The sequence below is a fragment of the Mustela nivalis genome (genome assembly GCF_964662115.1).
Source record: "Mustela nivalis genome assembly, chromosome: X".
Lineage (NCBI taxonomy): Eukaryota > Metazoa > Chordata > Mammalia > Carnivora > Mustelidae > Mustela > Mustela nivalis.
Genome location: NC_139040.1, coordinates 29895402 through 29915228, shown reverse-complemented (window position 1 = coordinate 29915228; position 19827 = coordinate 29895402). Strand labels below are relative to the sequence as shown.

The following is a 19827-nucleotide window of genomic DNA, read 5'->3' as shown; positions in this document are numbered from 1 at the left end:
AGGTCGGAACTCATCTCTTATTATATGGGAGCTTATCCCCAGGCCTCTTGAAGGACTTACAGTGGCTTGAGGATTCTTTCTCTTCTTTTGTTTCCGGGGGTTTAAGGCCATCTTGTGTTGAGCTGGTGAGGAGTCCAAGCAGGTGCTGGCTGGGCTGTTGAGACTCATGGGCAGGTGAGTGCGGCTGGGAGAGGCAATCAGGGCATACGTGCTCATGCACTGTGAGTGGGTGGGTCCTGGTGAGGGCTCAAAGGAGCTCTGGAGAGAGGGGGACAAAAGCAGTGGGTCAATTCCCTATGCTACCACTGGTTCCGAAAGCTGGGAACTTCTTTGGCTGAAGGGCTCTTACAGAAGAAATCCTTGGGGCGCCTGGGTGGCTCTGTCGGTGAAGCGGCTGCCTTCGGTGCAAGTTATGATCCCAGGGTCCTGGCATTGAGCCCTGCACCGGGCTCCTTGCTCGGCGGGGGGCCTGCTTCTCCCTCTGCCTGCTGCTCCTCCTGCTTGTGTACACTCGCTCTCTCTGACAAATACATAAATAAAAAGTTGCAAAAAATTAAATAAAGAAGAAATCCTTCATGAAGTAGTCCCTTGTCCTCCAGCAATATTGACCCTTCTAGTCCATGGGCTCCTTAGAGGCAAAGTGCACACTTCTGCTGGGTTCCTTATAGGTGAAAAACGAGAAAGAGGAAATCCGGGTTGCTCCCCTGCTTAGAAAGGACTCAGGGGCTCCCCTTTGCCCTCAGGACAGGAAATCAACCATTTAATGGAGTTTATAAGGGCAAAGGATTTGTGTTTTCTCTTGTCCCCTATGCCCTTCTGATTAACTGGAGGGTCCTGCTGGGGTGAGTGGCACAGTGTGGGTCAGGAAAATCCATCAGGGCTGTGAGGTTTCTCCATAGGAGGGCTGAGTGGAGAGGAGAAAATCAGGCCGGAAGAGGGCTTGTGCGTAATCTGCATGTGCATGTGGCAAGCACTGGGTGTAATAGGCAACTGATGAATTATTGAACACTATGTCCGAAAGTAATGATGTACTATATGTTGGCTAATGGAATTTTTTTTAAAAAGGCTACCTTTATTTCCGGTTACTCTTGAAGCACGCCAGGCGGACGTGATGTGCCCCCATCTCCAAGGAGGTGGGAAGGAAGCCCGTCACCTTGTCATTATGGCTGGCCTCCGCCTCTCCAAACAGTCTGGTCCCAGGGCTCCCAGTTCAGTTCCTCTGTAAGAGCTTCAAACTGGTCTCCTCTGGGTATCTTGACATAGCACTCTGTACACCTCCAAGACACACCCCAGAACACGTCCCACTCGTGAGCAGCTCCCAGTATTGGTGTCAGGAGAGCCTCCTCAAAGGCCAAGGGATAAATCATCTCTCTCCTGGACAGCAATGGTGAAGGACGTAGATTAGCAGGTGGACACAATCTCCATCTCTGTTTACACTAGCTCATTCTAGCTTTCCACAACTCCAGCGGGTCACCTGTGGCATTTGCAGCTTTGACCTCTCTCCACAATTCCCCACCACTGTTCGGTGATAACCTCAGCTACTATCTTGGTTCCAACTGTGGTTCTTTTATGGCCTGGGATTCCGAAGCCTGACGCACAACACAGTGCTAATGGGGCCAGTGAGAGATCCAGGTCCCTTCTCTGTTTGGGGTTCTAGGGAAAGGGGAAGGAATGCTAGTTATTTTTGGTGGGGTTAGTCATACAAAATTAGGAGTGGCCCCCAGGTCTGTTCTAACTTCTTCATGCAACTCTCATCTGTGAATTTAGAGAATACCTCTTCTGGGCACTGTATATTTGTTTGTGTTAATCTGGAGGAGTTGTTCATTGAATACTTAGTCTACAGAGTAAGGTCTCTTGTTTTGTGGTTCCGAAAGGTGCTCATGCTTCGGGGCAGGAGGGTCGCACAGTTCTGGTATTTGGGGACTGGATGACAACGTGATACTCCTACTAACCTCCCATGATCTGTCTCCCTGTTGTCTCTGTGCCTGTGTCTCCTGTGACTTTCTGTTGCAGACACACTGCTGGTTTGCTGTGCCTCAAACATGGCATGCGTGCCTTTCCCTCAGGGCGTCCTCACTTGCTGTTCCTTCTGCCAGGCATGCTCTTCCCCGCTCATTCATGCGGCTTCCTCTCTCACTTCCTTCAGATCTCCATACACAGGCCATCTTCTTCTTCTTGCCAATCCCTTCCCTGGATTACCCAGTCAAAGCTTTAGCCCTTCACCCTGACAAGTCTTCCTTGGGCACTTTGATCACTAATATACTGTGTATTTTGCTTATTTTTCTTGTTTATTGTCCATATCCCCCATGACAACTATAAACTCCATGAAGAAGGGTTTCCATTTGTTTTATTTACTACAGGATCCCTAACACCTAGAAACGTGCTGGTACATAGTAGTTGCTTAATAAATGTTTGCAGAACCAGTGAATTGATTATGTTAAAAGCTTCCACCAGATGTTGCCTGTCTGAGAAATTGCCAGAAAAATCTCTTTGGTTCTCTGTTATCATTTTACTCTTCCTGAAACCTTCCTAGCTCCACCCAAAGGTAAATGGAAAGAGTCAAAGAGGTCTGTGGCTCCAGAAACCCTAAAGGGACCCCGGGGCAACTGGCTTTCCATGAAGATGAACTTATGATGCCTAGACAGTAAGCAAAGATACATTGAATTTAAAAATCTCTTCACTTTAGGTTGGCAACCTAAACTTTGTCGGGTAAACACTATAGACAAAAGCACTGTTTAGGGAAACTCACTTTATAGCAAAACAAAGAAATCAGGTTCAGCAAACTTCTGGCCAATGGTAGACTGAGTGTGTGCAAGACAGAAATTAGCTGTTCACAGCCACAGCCTAAGCCAAGAGTCCATCAGACTTAAAAATAGCCACTAGTCTCCCTGTGCTTGAATGACTCTCGTTAAGGAATCTCTGGGTATTAGCTCTAAACACAGACCCACAACTATCTTTGAAACGGGGCTAAAATCAAGAGAGCAAAGCCATCAAACATTCTTCCCACTGAACTATGGTGCCCCAGCTCAGGCACAGGATTCGAAACAGCCCTAAGAGGATCTCTGTTGTTGAGGTCAGAGTATGTTGTATGGATATAGAGTATGTGTATATTTTACGATTTCCCTGAAACTCAGAAGTGAACTGAATAAGCAGCTCATTAAATAAATGATTCAAATAAACTGTCTGGAACTCTGGGCAGTGGTTCTGTAAGTATGGTCTGGGATTCCCATAATGACCAGCATCAGAATCATCTGGAGAGAGTGTTGAAAAAAAATGTGTTTCAAAGGACACATAGAGACCTGATGAATAAGCCTGTCAGGGGAGGGTCCTGACGGTGGCTCCGTGGGCCTCTCCAAGTGAGTCTTCTGGGTTGTGACTCACTCCTCACTCTCTGGTGTGATGAGAAAGGCTCTCATTTTCAAACAGAAGCATAGCAAAATCCTAAATAACCCCACCAGTTGCCTCAAAACAGGAACCATTCATATCTGGATTCCCTCTGGGAAGTGGGGCCCTTTCCTGGGGCACTACACTTTCGGTCAGCCATATTGGTTAAGAGAAACCTAGAAGAGTCACCACAGGAGCCAACCGGAGGATTTTATGAGCTACCCAGGAAAAGCAAGCAGAAACCTGCAAGAAAGTCAAGTGAAGGAAATGGGACTCCTTTCTCTACTTTTCCTTCCCCTCATGCAACCCCTGGCTATACTCTGAGAGCTAACACACCCGCTGTCTACCCGGTGCGCATTTTATTAAAGAAGGACAAGATGTTTTCATTCTTTCTCCTGGGTTTTAGAGGGGAGTTAGCACAGACAGCTTCGGACTAACAGCTGGAGTTAAATGAGCTCCTTTTGCCTCAACATCGGGAGAGGTGCCAAGCCTGGCCCCTACTAACCCAGAATCTTCCTGGGGAAGGAGGCTGGGTCAGGCCTTGGGTCAGAGGAAGGGATCCTTCAGCATTGGTTGGTAGTGGTGCCAGATACCCCTTTGTATTAGTTCAGATAAGGGCTGCTCTTCGGAAAATTAAAACACATTTCAGTTCCCCTTTTTCCCTTCTGTCAAGTTTCTAGACCCAGTGCAAAATAGTTCAGTCAATAATCCACCTTTTTGATGGTTTCTTTATCTGTTGTATAACGCTAGCTTCTCCCCCCTTTTCTTTTAACTATTGATAAGAAACACTTGAGGGAAGCTAGAGAGCACTTTGGCCGATTCTCGGAACAAAGGAGAGCCCCCACGGTTACATCTTATATAAGGGCATGAACTGGTGGCTCTTTAGGCCCAGATTTCATCATCCATTGGGCCCCCCAAACTGTCATCCTGGGGAAAAGCTGCCTCTGAGACTGCCAAGGAGGTTTTGATACTGGGACGTTGGAGAGCTGTGTTCCGTGTGAGTCATTCAGCCAAAGGCTGGAAAGGTAATTATCCATTGAAAGCTCTCCAGAAGGAGCGGCAGCTCTTGGTGGAAACAATGGTTCTCAGTGGGAATCTTCTCTACCAAGACGTACTGGCACAGGGTATGAGACCCGATATTGGCCATTGGGATATTCATTTCCCAGGTGTGTCACGGAGCTTCTGTGCCCATTCCTGAGAATTCCTGTGCAACTGTTGCTTCATTCAGAATCTCTGTTTCATAAAACCTGTTGTGGTCATGATTTTGCCAACTAGAAAGTTCTGGGAGGTGGACTTCCACATATTCTCTGCAGCCCCCGTTCTCTGCCTGTCTCAGTTTCTTAACTAGCATGGAGAAGGAAGAACATGAACTTTGGAAATGAATAGACCTGAATTCGAGGTCTTAGTCATGCCATTTATTAGCCCTTTGACCTGGGACAAGTTACCTGACCTCTCTGAGCCTCAGTTTCTATGTCTCTACAACATATCTTTATGTCTCTGAGAGGGATGATAATAATATATAATTCGGTGTGCTGTTGGAAGGATGGAATTCAACAATCCAAGGGAACTGCCTTTCACAGAAGAAAGTCTCAGTAAATGTGAGTGGCTATTGCTGTCGTGGGTGTTAGTTGTACAAATTTAGAAAGCTGCTAGAGTCCACACGGTTTGGTGAAAAGTCCTGTGAATTTAGGCAGGACTCCTGGGTTTGAATCCCAGCTCTCTCTCTCTCTCTCTCTCTCTCTGGTTGGCTTTGTAACCTTGGCCAAAGTAATTTCCTCTCTCTGAACCTTTTTTTTTTCTCCTAAAACAAGAACAATGCAATCTTTCCCCATCTATCTTACAGAGCTCCTGAGACCATCAAATGCACCTATAGATACAAAATCACTTTGTAAGCTATGAATTCCTACACAACAGTGGTGAGGGGGGCACTATGCTCTCCTTTGTTGTATCAGAGACTGATCTGTAGATAACAAAGGTGAATTATGGAGTAGGCCGCCCAGAATAAAGAAAGAGACATGACAAGGAGGCAGCCTTACAGCCATCTAAATGAACTCTTCAGCAGCCAATACAACGGGCTAACTAGGAGCTGTTTTATTTTTTTTTAATTTTTTAAAAGATTTTTTAAATTTTTTTTATTTGACAGACAGAGATCACAAGTAGGCTGAGAGGCAGGCAGAGAGAGAGGAGGAAGCAGGCTCCCTGCTAAGCAGAGAGCCTGATGCGGGGCTCAATTCCAGGACCCTGGGATCATGACCTGAGCTGAACACAGAGGCTTTAACCCACTGAACCACCCAGACGCCCCTAACTAGGAGCTGCTTAACCCCTACCATGTTCAAAAGTGACATTTGTCCTGCAGGAGAACCCTATGGGCCCAGGAGTTCAATCAGCTCAAATTTTAAGCACTAAGTAGCTGATACATCCCTTTCTCAAGAGTGAAAACTGATTGGGTTGCATGTGCATGCCTTCTTTTCCACACAACTATTTTTCCCCATGAAGAACACTATTGAAGCAAAATATCTGACCTGCTCATTAGGGAATACAGAGGAAGATGAGTTGGGTTGGGAAAGTGGGAGGGGTGGGGGAAGGTCTAAGTAGGAGGATCCTCTGGTCCAAGGGTGGGCTAAAGATGGCCGGTGGGGTGGATGAGTCAGGCCCTGCTAAGGTAGACTGCCTGCTGCGCGAGCCCTGGGCTTTCGCGTCTCTCTGTGCAGGAAAAGCTGAAGTCGAGCAGAGTCACGGTGGCTCATCAGGGCACACACGCCCCGCAGGGACACCTGTTCATCCTCAAGGCCTGTCTTGCCTGTACTCAGAGAACTGAAGCCCCTGAACTGGGACAGAGGCCTGGGACGCCCCCAGAGGAAGATCACTCAGGGAAGAAATAGCAAGTTTTGCTCAACCAAAACTCAAAGGGGGAAAAATACTCAACTCTTCACTCAGGGAAATGGGGAAGGAAGAGGCGGAGACAGCAAGGTTTCCGGCAATCCTTCCTATTCTGCCCCCAGGAGTTTGAAAGAAAAAGCGAACCTAGGGTAAAAGGTGTTCTGTGTCCTTTTAAAATTCTCTCTTTATCGCTATTTTATGCCATTTTAATTATTACAGGTCTTAGTTCTTGAAAGAGAACGTGTTTCCTCCTGCCACCAGCAGGGGGCAGCAGCTTAGAGAGGAAAATAAAATGGGCCGCTTGGAAAGACACCCTCCCCACTCGCCCTCAGCAGCATGCCCCAGCTCCGCGCACCCACCCAGAGACTCAGGTATCTTTCAGTCTGACGTCCGTACTTGATGTGGTTTTGCGCCTAGCTCCCTAGTTGATCCTCAGCGAGAAGGCAGTTGGAGCTGGGTTTGTGGGAAAGCCTCTGAAGATAGACTACTTGGGGGTCATAATTTATGGGAAGCTTAGACTAGCATCTGGGCCAGCACATCTGGTTGGGATACTGATTACAGTTGCTTCTTGGAATGCCGCTGTTGCTGCTGCTGCTACCACCTGCCCCCTCGTGTTCACCATGATGAACAAATGAACCAGGGAGCATGGTGGAGGCAGCTGAGAAACGCTCGTTCCTGGGGTGGGAGGGGTTTGACCATACCACCCAGGAATAGACTTTCTGCCTGGTAGCCCAACATGTAACCTATTGCAAGAAAACTGAATACTTGAATTTATTAATAGAAAGTTGGTTACACCACTCTGGAAAACAGCATGAAGTTTCCTCAAAAAGTTGAAAATAGAGCTACCCTATGACCCAGCAATTGCACTACTGGGTATTTACCTTAAAGATACAAATGTAGTGATCCGAAGGGGCTCGTGCACTGGAATGTTTATAGCAGCAGCAATGTCCACAATAGTGAAACTATGGAAAGAACCTAGATGTCCATCAACAGATGAATGGATAAAGAAGGAGTGGTATGTATGTATGTATGTGTGTGTGTATATATATATATATATATATATATATATATATATATATATAAAATAGAATACTATGCAGCCATCAAAAGAAATGAAAGCTTGCCTTTTGCAATGACATGGATGGAACTAGAAGGTATTATGCTGAGCGAAATAAGTCAATCCGAGAAAGATAATTATCATATGATCTCACTGATATGTGGAATTTGAGAGGCAGAGTAGAGGATGTGGGGGGTAGGGAAGGAAAAAATGAAACAAGATGGGATCAGGAGGGAGACAAACCATAAGAGACTCAATCTCACAAAACAAACTGAGGGTTGCTGGGGGGAAGGGGGGTAGGGAGAGGGTGGTTGGGTTATGGACCTTGAGGAGGGTATGTGTTATGGTGAGTGCTGTGAAGTGTATAAGCCTGGCGATTCACAGACCTGTACCCCTGGGGCTAATAAAACATTTTATGTTAATAAAAAATTAAAAAAGAAAGAAAGTTGGTTACATTCTAATAGGGCAAATGTTTAGACTGAGGCTTGGAAATGTTGACTATAAATAATTTAACTCTGTTTTTGACCTAAAAATACGTAGCCTACTCAAATTCCGGAAAGAGAAAACCCTATGTCTTCAAATGTTACCTACTTTTAAAGACAAGAATTTAAAAGTACAAGAAGAAGGAAATACGGGAATAAAAATAAGAAGGGTGCACTGGGGCACCTGGGTGGCTCAGTCCATTAAGTGTTTTCCCTCAGCTTAGGTCATGATCTCGTGGTCCTGAGACAGAGCCCAACATTGGGCTCCCTGTTTGGTGGGGCATCTGCTTCTCCCTCGCCCTCTGTCTCTGCCCCTCCCCCTGCTTGGGCTCTCTTTGTCTCTCAAATAAATAAGCAAAATCTTAAAAAAAAAAAAAAAGAAAATGGGTACCCTAAGACAAAGTAATTAAATCCAAAAGAAGGTAGCAGTGGAGGAGCGGAGGAACAAAAGAAGGTATAAGATACACAGGGGAAAAAGAACAAAATGGCAGCAGTAAGCAGTTCTTTATTAGCAATTACTATGAATGTAAATAAATTAACCCTCAAATCAAAAGACAAAAATTTGCAAGATGGATTTAAGAAATATGATTTCTTTATATGCATATACAAGAGACTCACTTTAAATCTAAAGACACAAATAAGTTGAAAGTGAAAAGATGATAAAAGATATTCTAAGCAAATAGTAACCAAAAGAGCCAGGTGGCTACACCAATATCAGACAAGATAGACTTTAACTTCAAAATTGTTATAGGAGATCAAGATAGATTGGATACACTGATAAAAGGGTCAATTCATCAGGAAGCTAGAACAATCATAAACACATACACCCCAAACAACAGGCTCCCCCAAATACATGAAGAAAAATGGACAGAATTGAAAGGAAAAATAGTTCTACAACAGTAGTTACAGACTTCAGTATCCCATTTGCAATAGTAAATAAACAACTAGACAGAAGATCAATAAGGAAATAGAGGACTTGAAAGAATACTATAAACCAAGTAAACCTAACAGATATATACAGAACATTCTATACAGCAAGAGCATAATGCATATTATTCTGAAGTACACATGGAACATTCTTCTGGATAGACCAGGTGTGAGGCCATAAAATAAGTCTTAATAATTTTTAATTATAAAATTTTATAAAATTAGTATATATTATAATTATATAGAATTATAATAAAATTATAAAATTTTAATAAATTTTAAAAGATGGAAATCATATAAAACATCTTTTTAACTACAATGGATTGAAACCAGAAAACGTAAGGAAAGCCAGAAAATTCACAAATAGGTGGAAATTAAACAACACAGCTGTAAGTAACCAATGGCTCAAAGAAGAAATCAAAAGGAAAGTTAGAAAATACTTTCACATGAATGAAAACTAAAACACCACATAAAGAAATGTATGTGATACAGTAAAAACGGTTCTTGGAAATGTATAGATATACATGCCTATATTAACAAAAAAGAATGTTCACAAATCAATAACCTAACTCTCCACTATAAGGAACTAGGAGGAGAAGACTAAACCCAAAGCTAGCAAAAGGAAAGAAGTAATAAAAATTAGAGGCAGAGATAACGTAAAAGGGAATAGAGAAACAATAGGGAAAATCAATGAAACCAAAAGTGGGTTTCTTGAAAAGTGAAACAAAATTGACTAATCTTTAGCTAGATTTACCATGTTAAAAAAAAGAGAAGTCACAAACTACTAAAATCAGAAGTGAAAGGAGACAATCACTAGTGACCTTAAAGAAATAAGAATTATAAGACAATACTATACATAATTGTATATCAACAAATTAGATAGCCTAGGGGAAGGGATACATTCCTAGACACACCCAATTTGTCAAAATTGACCCAAGAAGAAACTCTGAATTCATCTATAACAGGTTAAGAGAATGAATCAGTAATCAAAACTTCCCAATAACAACAAAAAATATCTGGAGCAGATGGCCTCACTGGCCAAATTTTTAAGGAATAATTCACACCAATCCACACCAATAATTCACACCAATTCACACCAATTGAAACAAATATTTCAAAAACAATGGAAGAGAGAATACCCCAGTTCTGTGAGGCTAGCATTGCCATGATTTCAAAGCTAGATAAAGGTATCACAAGAAAAGCACACTATATATCCTTGTACACACTGTATATTCTTGTACATATAAACTTATATGGACTTATATCCCTCATAAAAACACATGCAAAAATGCCAGCAAACCAAATCCACTACTCTCATAAAAACACATGCAAAAATGCCAACAAACCAAATCCACCAGCCTATTAAGTCAATTGTACAGCATGACCAGCTAGGATTTATCCCATGATTGCAAAGAGGTTTGCATATGAAAATTACTCAATGTAATATACCATATTAATAAAATGAAGGGAAAAAATAACATAATCATCCTAATGGATACCAAAAAACATATGACAAAATCTAAAACCTTTTCATGCCAAAATCACCTAACAAACTAGGGATAGAGAACATATGTGAAAAATGCATAGCTAAGATCATACTCAATGGTGAAACAGTGAAATCTTTCCCAAGATCAAGAATAAGACAAGGACGTTTGCTCTTAGCAATTTTTTTTTTTTGCTTTTACCACTTTTATTCAACATTCTATTGGAAGTGCTAGCCAATTAGGTAAGGAAAAGAAACAAAACCATGCAAATTGGAAAGGATGAAGTAAAACTATATCTACAAATGACACGATCTCATATGTAAAAAATTATATATGTACATATAGTTGCAGTTAATATAATTATAATAGGTAGTCAGGTGGGGAATTTCAAAGAGAAATGGAAACTATAAAAAAAAGACAAAATAGAGGGTGCCTGGGTGACTCAGATGGTTAGGTCATGACCTTTGGCTCAGGTCATGATCCTGGGGTCCTGGGATTGAGTCCTACCTCAGGCTTCCTGCTCAGTGGAGAGCCTGCTTCTCCCTCTGCTTCTCTCTCTCTGTGTCTCTCATGAATAAATAAATAAAATCTTTTTAAAAAAGAAACCAAATAGAAAATCCTAGAACTGAAAATTACAATGTTTGAGGGGGAAAATCCCAGATAGATTTTGCATTCTCATAAAAGCAGAAGAAAATACCAAGTGAATTTATACAGAGAAGTCAATAAACAAGGCAAAATATGAAGAGAAGAAATTAAAATGTTAACAAAAAATAAAATTCTAAAGAATCCCCATAAATCTGGGAGAGCTAATAAATGAATTAATCAAAATTAAAAGATACAGGATCAACACACAAAAATCACTAATCATGAGCAATCTAAGAAGGTAATTAAGAAAACACTTCCACTCACAAAATCATCCAAAAAAAAAAAATACTTAGTGTTCCTGGGTGGCTCAGTTCATTAAGTGACTGCTTTGGGCTCAGGTCATGATCCTGGAGTCCCAGGATCAAGTCCCACATCAGACTCCCTGCTCAGTGAGGAGTCTGCTTCTCCCTCTGACCCTCTCCCCTCTCATACTCTCTCTCTCTCTCAAATAAGTAAATAAAATCTTAAAAAAAATACTTAGAAATAAGTTTAACCAAAGAAGTGTGAGACTTGTACATATAAACTACAAAACATCACCAAAAGAAATTAAAGACCTAAATAAATGAACAGTCATCACACGTTCATGAGTTGGAAGACTTAATGTTAAGATAGTGATACTCCCCGAAGTGACCTCAAAATTCAATGCAATCCCTGTCAAAATCCCAATATGCTTTTAAAAAAAAATTTAAGATATTATTTACTTATTTGAGAGAGAGAGAGAGAGAGCATGCACACAAGCTGGGGGAGGGGCAGAGGGAGAAGCAGACTCCCCACTGAGCATGGAACCAAATGTGAGGCTCAATCCGAGGATCTGAGATCATGACCTGAGCTGAAGTCAGACACTTAACCCACTGAGTCACACTGGTGCCCCTCCCAATGTGAACTTTAGAAGATATGGAAAAACTTATTGTAAAATTGATATGGAATTGCAAGAGACCCCAAAAAGCCTAAACTATCTTAAAAAAAAAAAAGAAAGGAACAGAATAGGAGAATTCTCACTTTCTGATTTTGAACCTTACTACAAAGCTACAGTAATCAAGACAGAGTAGTACTGGCATAAGCAGAGACATACAGATCATTGGAATAGAATTGAAAGTCTAAAATTAAATCCATTCTTGTGTGGTTAACTGATTTGCAGTAAGCGTGCTAAGAACATTAAGTGGAAGAAATCATAGTCTTTTCAACAAATGGTGCTGGGACAACTGGATAGCCACGTGCAAAAGAATGAAGTTAGACCCTCTCTCATGCCATATATAAAAAAGGACTCAAAATAGATCAAAGACAAATATAAGAGGTAAAACTCTTAGAAGAAAACATAGGGGTAAATCTTCATGATCTTAGATTGGGCAATGATCTCTTTGACATGACACCAGAAGTACAAGTACCAAGAGAAAAAAAAATATCAATAAATTGGACTTCATCAAAATTAAACTGTTTTTTAAAACATTATTCTTTTGAGAGAATTAAAAGACAACTTACAGAATGGGGGAAATATTTGCAAATCATATATCTGAAAAGGGTCTAGTATCCAGAATACGTATAGGACTCATAACTCAACAACGAAAAAAACAAGCAACACAGTTAAAAATGGGCAAAGGCCTTGAGTAGACCTTTCTCCAAAGAAAGATATGCAAATGGACAATAAATACATGAAAAGATGCTTAACATTGTCAGCCACTACAGAAATGCTAATCAAGACCACAATGAGATACCACTTCACAGTTGCAAGAATGACTATTTTTTTTCTAAGTGGAAAATAACAAGCATTGGGCAACTTTTGCAGATATTATAACCATTACACCTAAGCAGGGGGGAATATAAAGTGGTGTAGCTGCTGGGGAAAACAGTTTGGTGGTTCCTCAAAAAGTTAAATATAGAATTACCATCCCATCCAGCAATTCCGCTCCCAGGTATGCACACAAAAGACTTGAAAACAAGTGTTCAAACAAAAACTCGTATATGAACCTTCAGAGAGCATTATTCATAATAACCAATAGGGAGATAGGACCCAAATGTTCATCAGTTGATGAAGAGCTCAACAAAACACGGTATATCCATACAATGGAGAGTTATTCAGCACAAAAATGATTGAAATACTACAACATGGTAGTACAACCTCAAAAACTTGGTACTAAGGGAAAGAGGCCATATGCGAAAGGCCATATACTGTGTGATTACATTTCTTTTTAAAAATATTTTATTTATTTATTTGACAGATAGAGATCACAAGTAGGCAGAGAGGCAGGCAGAGAGAGAGGGGGAAGCAGGCTCCCTGCTGAGCAGAGAGCCCGATGTGGGGCTCGATCCCAGGGCTCTGAGACCATGACCGGAGCTGAAGGCAGAGGTTTTAACCCACTGAGCCACCCTGGCACCCCTGTGTGATTACATTTCTATGAAGTATCCAGAATGGGCAAATCCAGAGGCAGAAAGCAGAATGGTGGTTGCCAGGGGCTGAGAGGAGAGAGGAATGATACATAGGGGGCTTCTGTGTGGGGGAACCAAAACCATTTGGGAACTAGATAGTGGTGATGGTTGCACAGCATAGTAAATGTACTTAATGCCACTGAATTGTATACTGTACCATGATAAGTTTTGTTATGTTTATTTTATCACAGTAAAAATGTTATCTTAATTCAATCTTTCTACCAAATCAGACTAATTTGTCTGATTTAGTGGTATTCTATAGAAAATACATATAGTCTAAATCCATAAATCAGTGAGCATCCATATCCCCCTACCACCTGCCTGTGCTTTAACTTTGTTCCTAACTTGATTGTTTTTTCTTCTTCTTTCTCTAAAATGATTACTTCATTCCATAGGATCTTTTAGCATCAAAGCAGTTTTGTGCTAACTGACCAGTGATCTTTATTATCAATTACCTATCAATTCCCAAGGTTAATTGTTCTAAACTCTACTTCACTTTAAAAGTCCTTTCAAGTTTGGGATGCCTGGTGGTTCCATTGGTTGAGCCTCTGACTTGGTTTCAGCTTGGTTCATGATCTCAGGGTCGTGGGATTGAGCCCCGGGTTGGGCTTAGCATAGGGTCTGCTTGTCCAGCTCCCTCCCGCTCGGCCCCTCTGCTCTCTCTCTCATAGATAGATAGATAGAGAGAGAGAGAGAGATAAAATCTTTAAAAAAGTCTTCTCAAGTTCAACAACAACCAATTAAATTAACCACATATTAGTTTGAGAATGGAAGTATTGATATGGGCACCATCTATTAATTTTTCAATTGGTGATGGATATTATTTGGTTGACCAACCTAGATGTATGAAATGTACATGTCAAATAGTTTTTCTTATAGGTGTGTGTCTACCAAACAATACTACATGGCCCAACCTTTGAGATTTTGGCATTCGCAAACATAGAGGCTTTACTTCCACAAAAATCTCCATTGTTTTCTTCTCAAAAGAACTGAAAACATCTGCAAACTATTATTGTTTTCTGAAATACTCTCTTCCGTTGCTTATAAACCAAAGTGCTGATTATTTCATTTGTAGAATTGGACAGAAAATGTAAATCACCATGCAAATCAGAAGTCAAAAATGGCTGCTCCTTCCTCAAGTGGCCCCCTAGTGCTAAGCCACAGCAGAAGAGAGCAAAAGGGATTATGCTTCTGACCTGGATCCCCCAACCAAGCCCACCACTTAGAATGTGCCTAACACTCACCTTCCTCATTGACATAATCTTGATTGGTAAATCTTTCCTCTGTGGGATCTTAGGTGACTCCTCATCAACAGAGGTTTCTTCAAAGTCAGCAGAGGTTGTGTGAGATCGGATCAGAGGGGGACTGCTGCTTGAGTGGCGTCGGCGCAGTGAGGGGAACTGGGAAGGAGGAGAGTAGAAGGAAAATGTTAGAACTTGTGTGCTTCCCTTCAAATTACTGGTGTTCTCTTGTTGCTTAATGGTTGAAGTACCAAGACCCCAACATGAAAAAACAAGCCATGGAAAGAATCTCCTTCCTCCCTGTCCTCACTTTTTGACCTATGCAGACCAAAGACCAATAAGCTTGAGTCACCCTCTGGGCTGCAGTACACTTTTGCCAATCCCCAAACAAAGACAGAAACTTCGAACTGCTTGTTTGATCAAAACCAGAATTCTGGGGGCACCTAGGTGGCTCAGTGGATTAAAGCCTCTGCCTTCAGCTCAGGTCATGATTCCAGGGTCCTGGGATCGAGCCCCGAGTCGGGCTCTCTGCTCAGTGGGGAGCTTGCTTCCTTCTCCTCCCCCTCCTTTCTCTCTCTCTCTTTCTCTCTCTCTCTCTCTCTCTGCCCGCCTCTCTGCCTACTTGTGATCTCTGTCAAATAAATAAATAAAATCTTTTTTAAAAAACCAGAATTCTGGTGTTCTCTCTCTGTGTTGCTAACTACAAATCTTCTTTGAGTCTGATCTTTGTTTTCATTTTGTCCCTGTCTTCAGAAGTCTGGTTCTTATGGAGGTTGAGTTTTGGGGGTAAGATCTAGGCTTGGCATCCGAACTATAATCCTTGCTCCTATCATTCCAGGAATTGTCTGGATTAGATCTTGACTCTGTTGGCTGTTTATCTTAATCCTGTCAAGATCGATCTTCTGGAATTATTAGAAAATCTACAGAACTACCCTTGCTTAGAACTAATTTCCTAACTTTCCTAAGAGGATGAAATGGATTATTTGGGTTTCCCTTGGACTTCAGCACACTAATTTAGTTCATTCCAATTTGAATCTCATGATACACTTGAATCTGATGTGCTGGCCTCTGCCATGGTCATTTGGATGTGGATCCAAATCTCTTATTTGATCTTTAACAAATACTGCTAAGCATCTACAGTGGGCCATACTCCATTCTAACTAAGCATTGGGCCTATAGCAATGAACAAAACAAAATCTTTCTTGTCTTGGTGCTGACATGCTTTTTTCTGTCTCCTGCTCAGGACAGATGGGTTTCAAACTCTCAAAGTCAAAGACAAGAGGCCCCGAGGAGGGTTTGTCCAAGGTTCTTCCCCTGGATCACTCCTGGCTAGTGTCTAAAGTGCCCCCTTATCACCACCAGGCCCCACTGGGAACTCTTGAGAAGAAGTCTTGGAGCTTCACTAGCACCAAGCCCAATTCTAATAACGATACCGACAACTCACTTTTACTGAGGGCTTTACTCTGCTTTAATCTGTATTTTTCCTACCTTCTGCTAGCTTTGGGTTTTGTTTGCTCTTCTCTTTCCCATTCCTTCGGGTGAAGGGATGGTGTTTAGGTAATTGGTTTGAGATCTTTCTCCCTGCCAGGCAGGGAGTGCCCTTTATAGATGCATGTCATGCAAACCTTGTGACGATTCTTTGAAATACCTGCTCTTTCCAGATGGGGAAGATCAGGTCTGAGAGATGACATGACTGGCCCTAATGTCCCCGCTGGCCTAGCAAGTGTCTGAAAGGTCTGCTTGCCTGTGAAGCCCATGTTCTTAATCTCTGCACACTCCGGTCTCCTAACTGTAAGAGCCAGGAAGGGGGGATGTCCCATACTCAAGTTCAGGGACTTTAAAGGCAACAACCAGAAGAGAGGGTGTGCCTCCTTCCTTAAGAAGGGCTGCAGAGGGAGTGTCAAGTCTGTGAGCAGTAAGAAGACTGCTTTGCAACCTTTGCAGTCTCTTAAATTACTCAATTCAATTTGATTCCACAAGAAGGTGTTCACAACCTGCCAGTATTTCTTATCTATTTGTTCTCAAACAAAAAGAACATGCAACATCTCGGAGGGTCATCTAGGCACCCACATTCCTAACACTTCAGATAAGACAGCAGGTGAAAATCTGGTAGGGAATAAAACGCGGCTCAGCCTTGGTATTTCTAACAGAATGATATCCTGGAAATTCCTCTCCCACAACCTTCCAGCTGCTCAGAAAGTCACATAATCCATTATGGATCCTGACTCTTCGAGAACCCCAGACATTGGCCATTTCCATACTTGCTCAGTGTCTGTGCAGCACTGGGGCGGGGGGGGCGGTCAGGACTCTCGACTTGATGCTATCAACCACCCTATCATTTAGGGTTGTGACCTTGGCACTTAAGGGAAGTCTCCCATGCAAAGGTTGATCTGGCGGTGGCTGGCTTAGGTTCCATTGACACCCGACCCTGTCTTCAGCCCTGTTTCTCAGAAGAGGGACTATGGAAAAGGCCAAAGATGTGAGGACTGGGCCCAAACCAGCCAGTTAAGAAAACTTGTCTTTGGGCTGTTGTGACTTTCCTTAGCCCTCTCTTCGCAGCTGGGACTAAGAGAAGAGGGCGAGCAGGAGGCTTCCAGGACACAGGCTTCTCCTTTCTGCAGATGAGAAATAACCCTCTAGCATTTGGTCATGTGGCGAGGGAGTGTCGCTGTGGAGACAAGCAAAAGCTGGTCCTCATGTTCAAAACCGAGGACTGGAAGCGACTTTTCCTGTTGTAGTGTGAGAGGACAACAGTCTACTGACCTAGGGGCTGCCTTATAGCCATAAGATTGGCCCCACTGGTGACCATCTCAACATTTGCTTGTCGACCCTCCATGGATAATGTAGCCCATGGAACTTTCACAGGCAGTATAGACCAGAATGAGAGATAGGGGGTCTTACAGACATGTCACGAATAAGCCCCGGTTACCTTTTGCCAAATGCAAACTAATCAGCTCCTCAATGGAAAAGGGTCTCCCCCCTTGTGTGGCCTTCTCAGTTACTCAGGGATATCTGGGTGTCAACCCACCCACAAGCTGAGAGAAGGAGGAAAGGAGCCGCTCAGGCTTTTCTCCCTGGCAATGCTTCCTGCTCCCCGCTGCGAGATTTCTAGATTAGAGCTCCATATGGGTCTATCTGAGCAATGGTTAGGGTTATCCAGAGGTGAGACTGTTCTAAGCATATGCATAGACCATTCTCCCTGTTGAGGCAGGCACAAAGAAATGGAATATCTTAAAGCCTGGGATATTGGGAAGACTGTGTTTTGAGGTCAACACATCTGGGTCAGATTTCCAGGTCTACTATTTACTCTCTGGGGAAGACTGAGCAATTTCTTTAACCTCTCTGAGTATTTTTTCTATCCTCACAAGCAACAGTCTGAGGTAGATATTAATATTATACCCGCTGTTGGTGAGGGGAAAGGAAGGCTCAGAGAGGTTAAGCAACCAGCCCAAGATCACAGAGCCAGTAAGTAGCAGAGTGAGGATTCAAGCATAGGTCTGTCCCACTCGGCTGTCATACTTGGCACAATTCCACTCTATTACCTCAGCGACCTTGGAGCCCCCAATCCAGATTCCACTTCTGGGCACATATCGTGGCACAGCTCCAAACACAAGTCCCGAAACACCTCCATGCACATCACTAGTCCCAGATCTAGGCAGAGTTCTGGAAGCTTGAGATCTCTGTAGAAGAACGAAAGAACATGGTGGTTGGAATGCTTGCACATTAACCAACAGTGGGATGTCACCATCCTAAAACTTAGCTCATTCTTGGGACATGTCTAGTGAATATGGTAATGCCAGCCAATGTCTTGTGCTGGGCACTAGGTCAACACATTGCGTATTTCTATATTCTCCCTTCTTTATGGTAACCCTGTGGGGTAGAATCAGCTGGGGAGCAAGGCCAAATTCCCCACTCTTTGTTTTTTGGCAGTTGGGGTGGGGGGTGGGGAGGATGAAAGAGGAGGGGTCTAATCAGGCACTGATGCTTGAGTTCATGGTTACCTGTCGAGGTCTGCCTCTCTGGCGCTCTGGAGAGGGGCAGATTCTATGCACTGATATTTCAGGCTCAGGATCCAGCATGAAGATGCTGTCATGGGACAGGGCTTTGCTGCCCATGCTGCTCTTGGCCCTGAACAGAAAGGAAAAGGTCTCGTAAGAGCAGCCCAAGGGCCGTAGGAACTGAAGACATGGGTATATCCATAACATGACATACCAGACACCTCAGAAAGGAGGAAAGGAGGCACATGGGCTGACAGAGGTTTTCCATGAGATATTAAGTGAAAAAATAAGGAATAGTATGGTCTCATTTAATATATATAACCAAGGGCACCTGGGTGGTTCAGTCAGTTAAGCATCTGCCTTTGGCTCAGGCATGGTCTTGGGGTCCTGGGATCCAGCCCTGCATCGGGCTCCCTGCTCAGCGGGGAGTCTGCTTCTCCCTCTGTCCCTCCCCCCACTTGTGTGTGCTCTCTCTCTCTCTCTCTCTTGCTCAAATAAACAAATAATTAAATAAATTATATGTGTGTGTATATATATTATATATATAATATATGCGTGTGCATAGATATGTATATTACGTACATATGTAGTTTATGTTCATAGATAGCCACCAAATAATTAGTGGCAGTTCCCTCTGGGGAATGGCATTAGGGGCAGGGGGAGGAACCTTAATTTCCTACTTTATGTAATTCTGTATAATTTTGATTTTTTTAAAATTATCAACACATAGCTTCTTATATAATGGTTTTGAGTTATGGTTTACATACCATACGATTCACCCATTTCAAGTGTACAGTAGTGGCAACAGGAATGGGAGGGAAGTGGAATGGGAGGGAAAACCCTAAGTCTTTCTGTTGTTAAGGTAAGAATCATAAAATATCTTTCACACCCAAATTTCTCTCTAGTGGTTTTGTTTTTATTTAAAATACCAAACATCTGCCCAGATACTGGAGACTCTCATTCACTAGATATTTTCCTCTTTTGCACAAGGGTTCTGGGATACATCTGGCTCATTTTTAAGCCATCTTGGGCACCCATCCCCCCAACCCCCCCCCACCCCAGCTTACTAAACCCAGAAGGAAATACCTTCTGACTGGGAATTAAGCCAGGTTGATGACAGTTAAGTGCTAAGGCAAATCAGGGAAAAGTTAGAAACAAATGAAAAGCTGAAGGCACAAAAGACTCCTTTTGGAATGTGGGAATATGTTTTACTTGCTAAAAATTTCAACCAAAGACATCACAAGAAAAGGAAACTACAGACTAATATTTCTTACGAAATAGATGTAAGAATCTTCAATAAAATAC

General features: G+C 42.6%; 1 protein-coding gene across 5 annotated transcripts in view; it reads right to left on the bottom strand.

Annotated features, from left to right (window-relative positions):
• Positions 1-19827, bottom strand: part of KIAA1210 — a 70320-nt gene that overhangs the window by 17005 nt on the left and 33488 nt on the right. For 4 of the 5 annotated variants that reach the window (XM_082716286.1, XM_082716288.1, XM_082716287.1 and 1 more), the window contains 4 exons: positions 18526-18652; positions 18067-18204; positions 14528-14683; positions 61-258 (listed from right to left, as the gene is read on the bottom strand). In XM_082716286.1, coding sequence (XP_082572412.1) covers positions 61-258; positions 14528-14683; positions 18067-18204; positions 18526-18652 — 619 coding nt within the window. The remainder of the gene's footprint in view (positions 1-60; positions 259-14527; positions 14684-18066; positions 18205-18525; positions 18653-19827) is intronic. The other variant, XM_082716289.1, reaches the window with a different exon arrangement.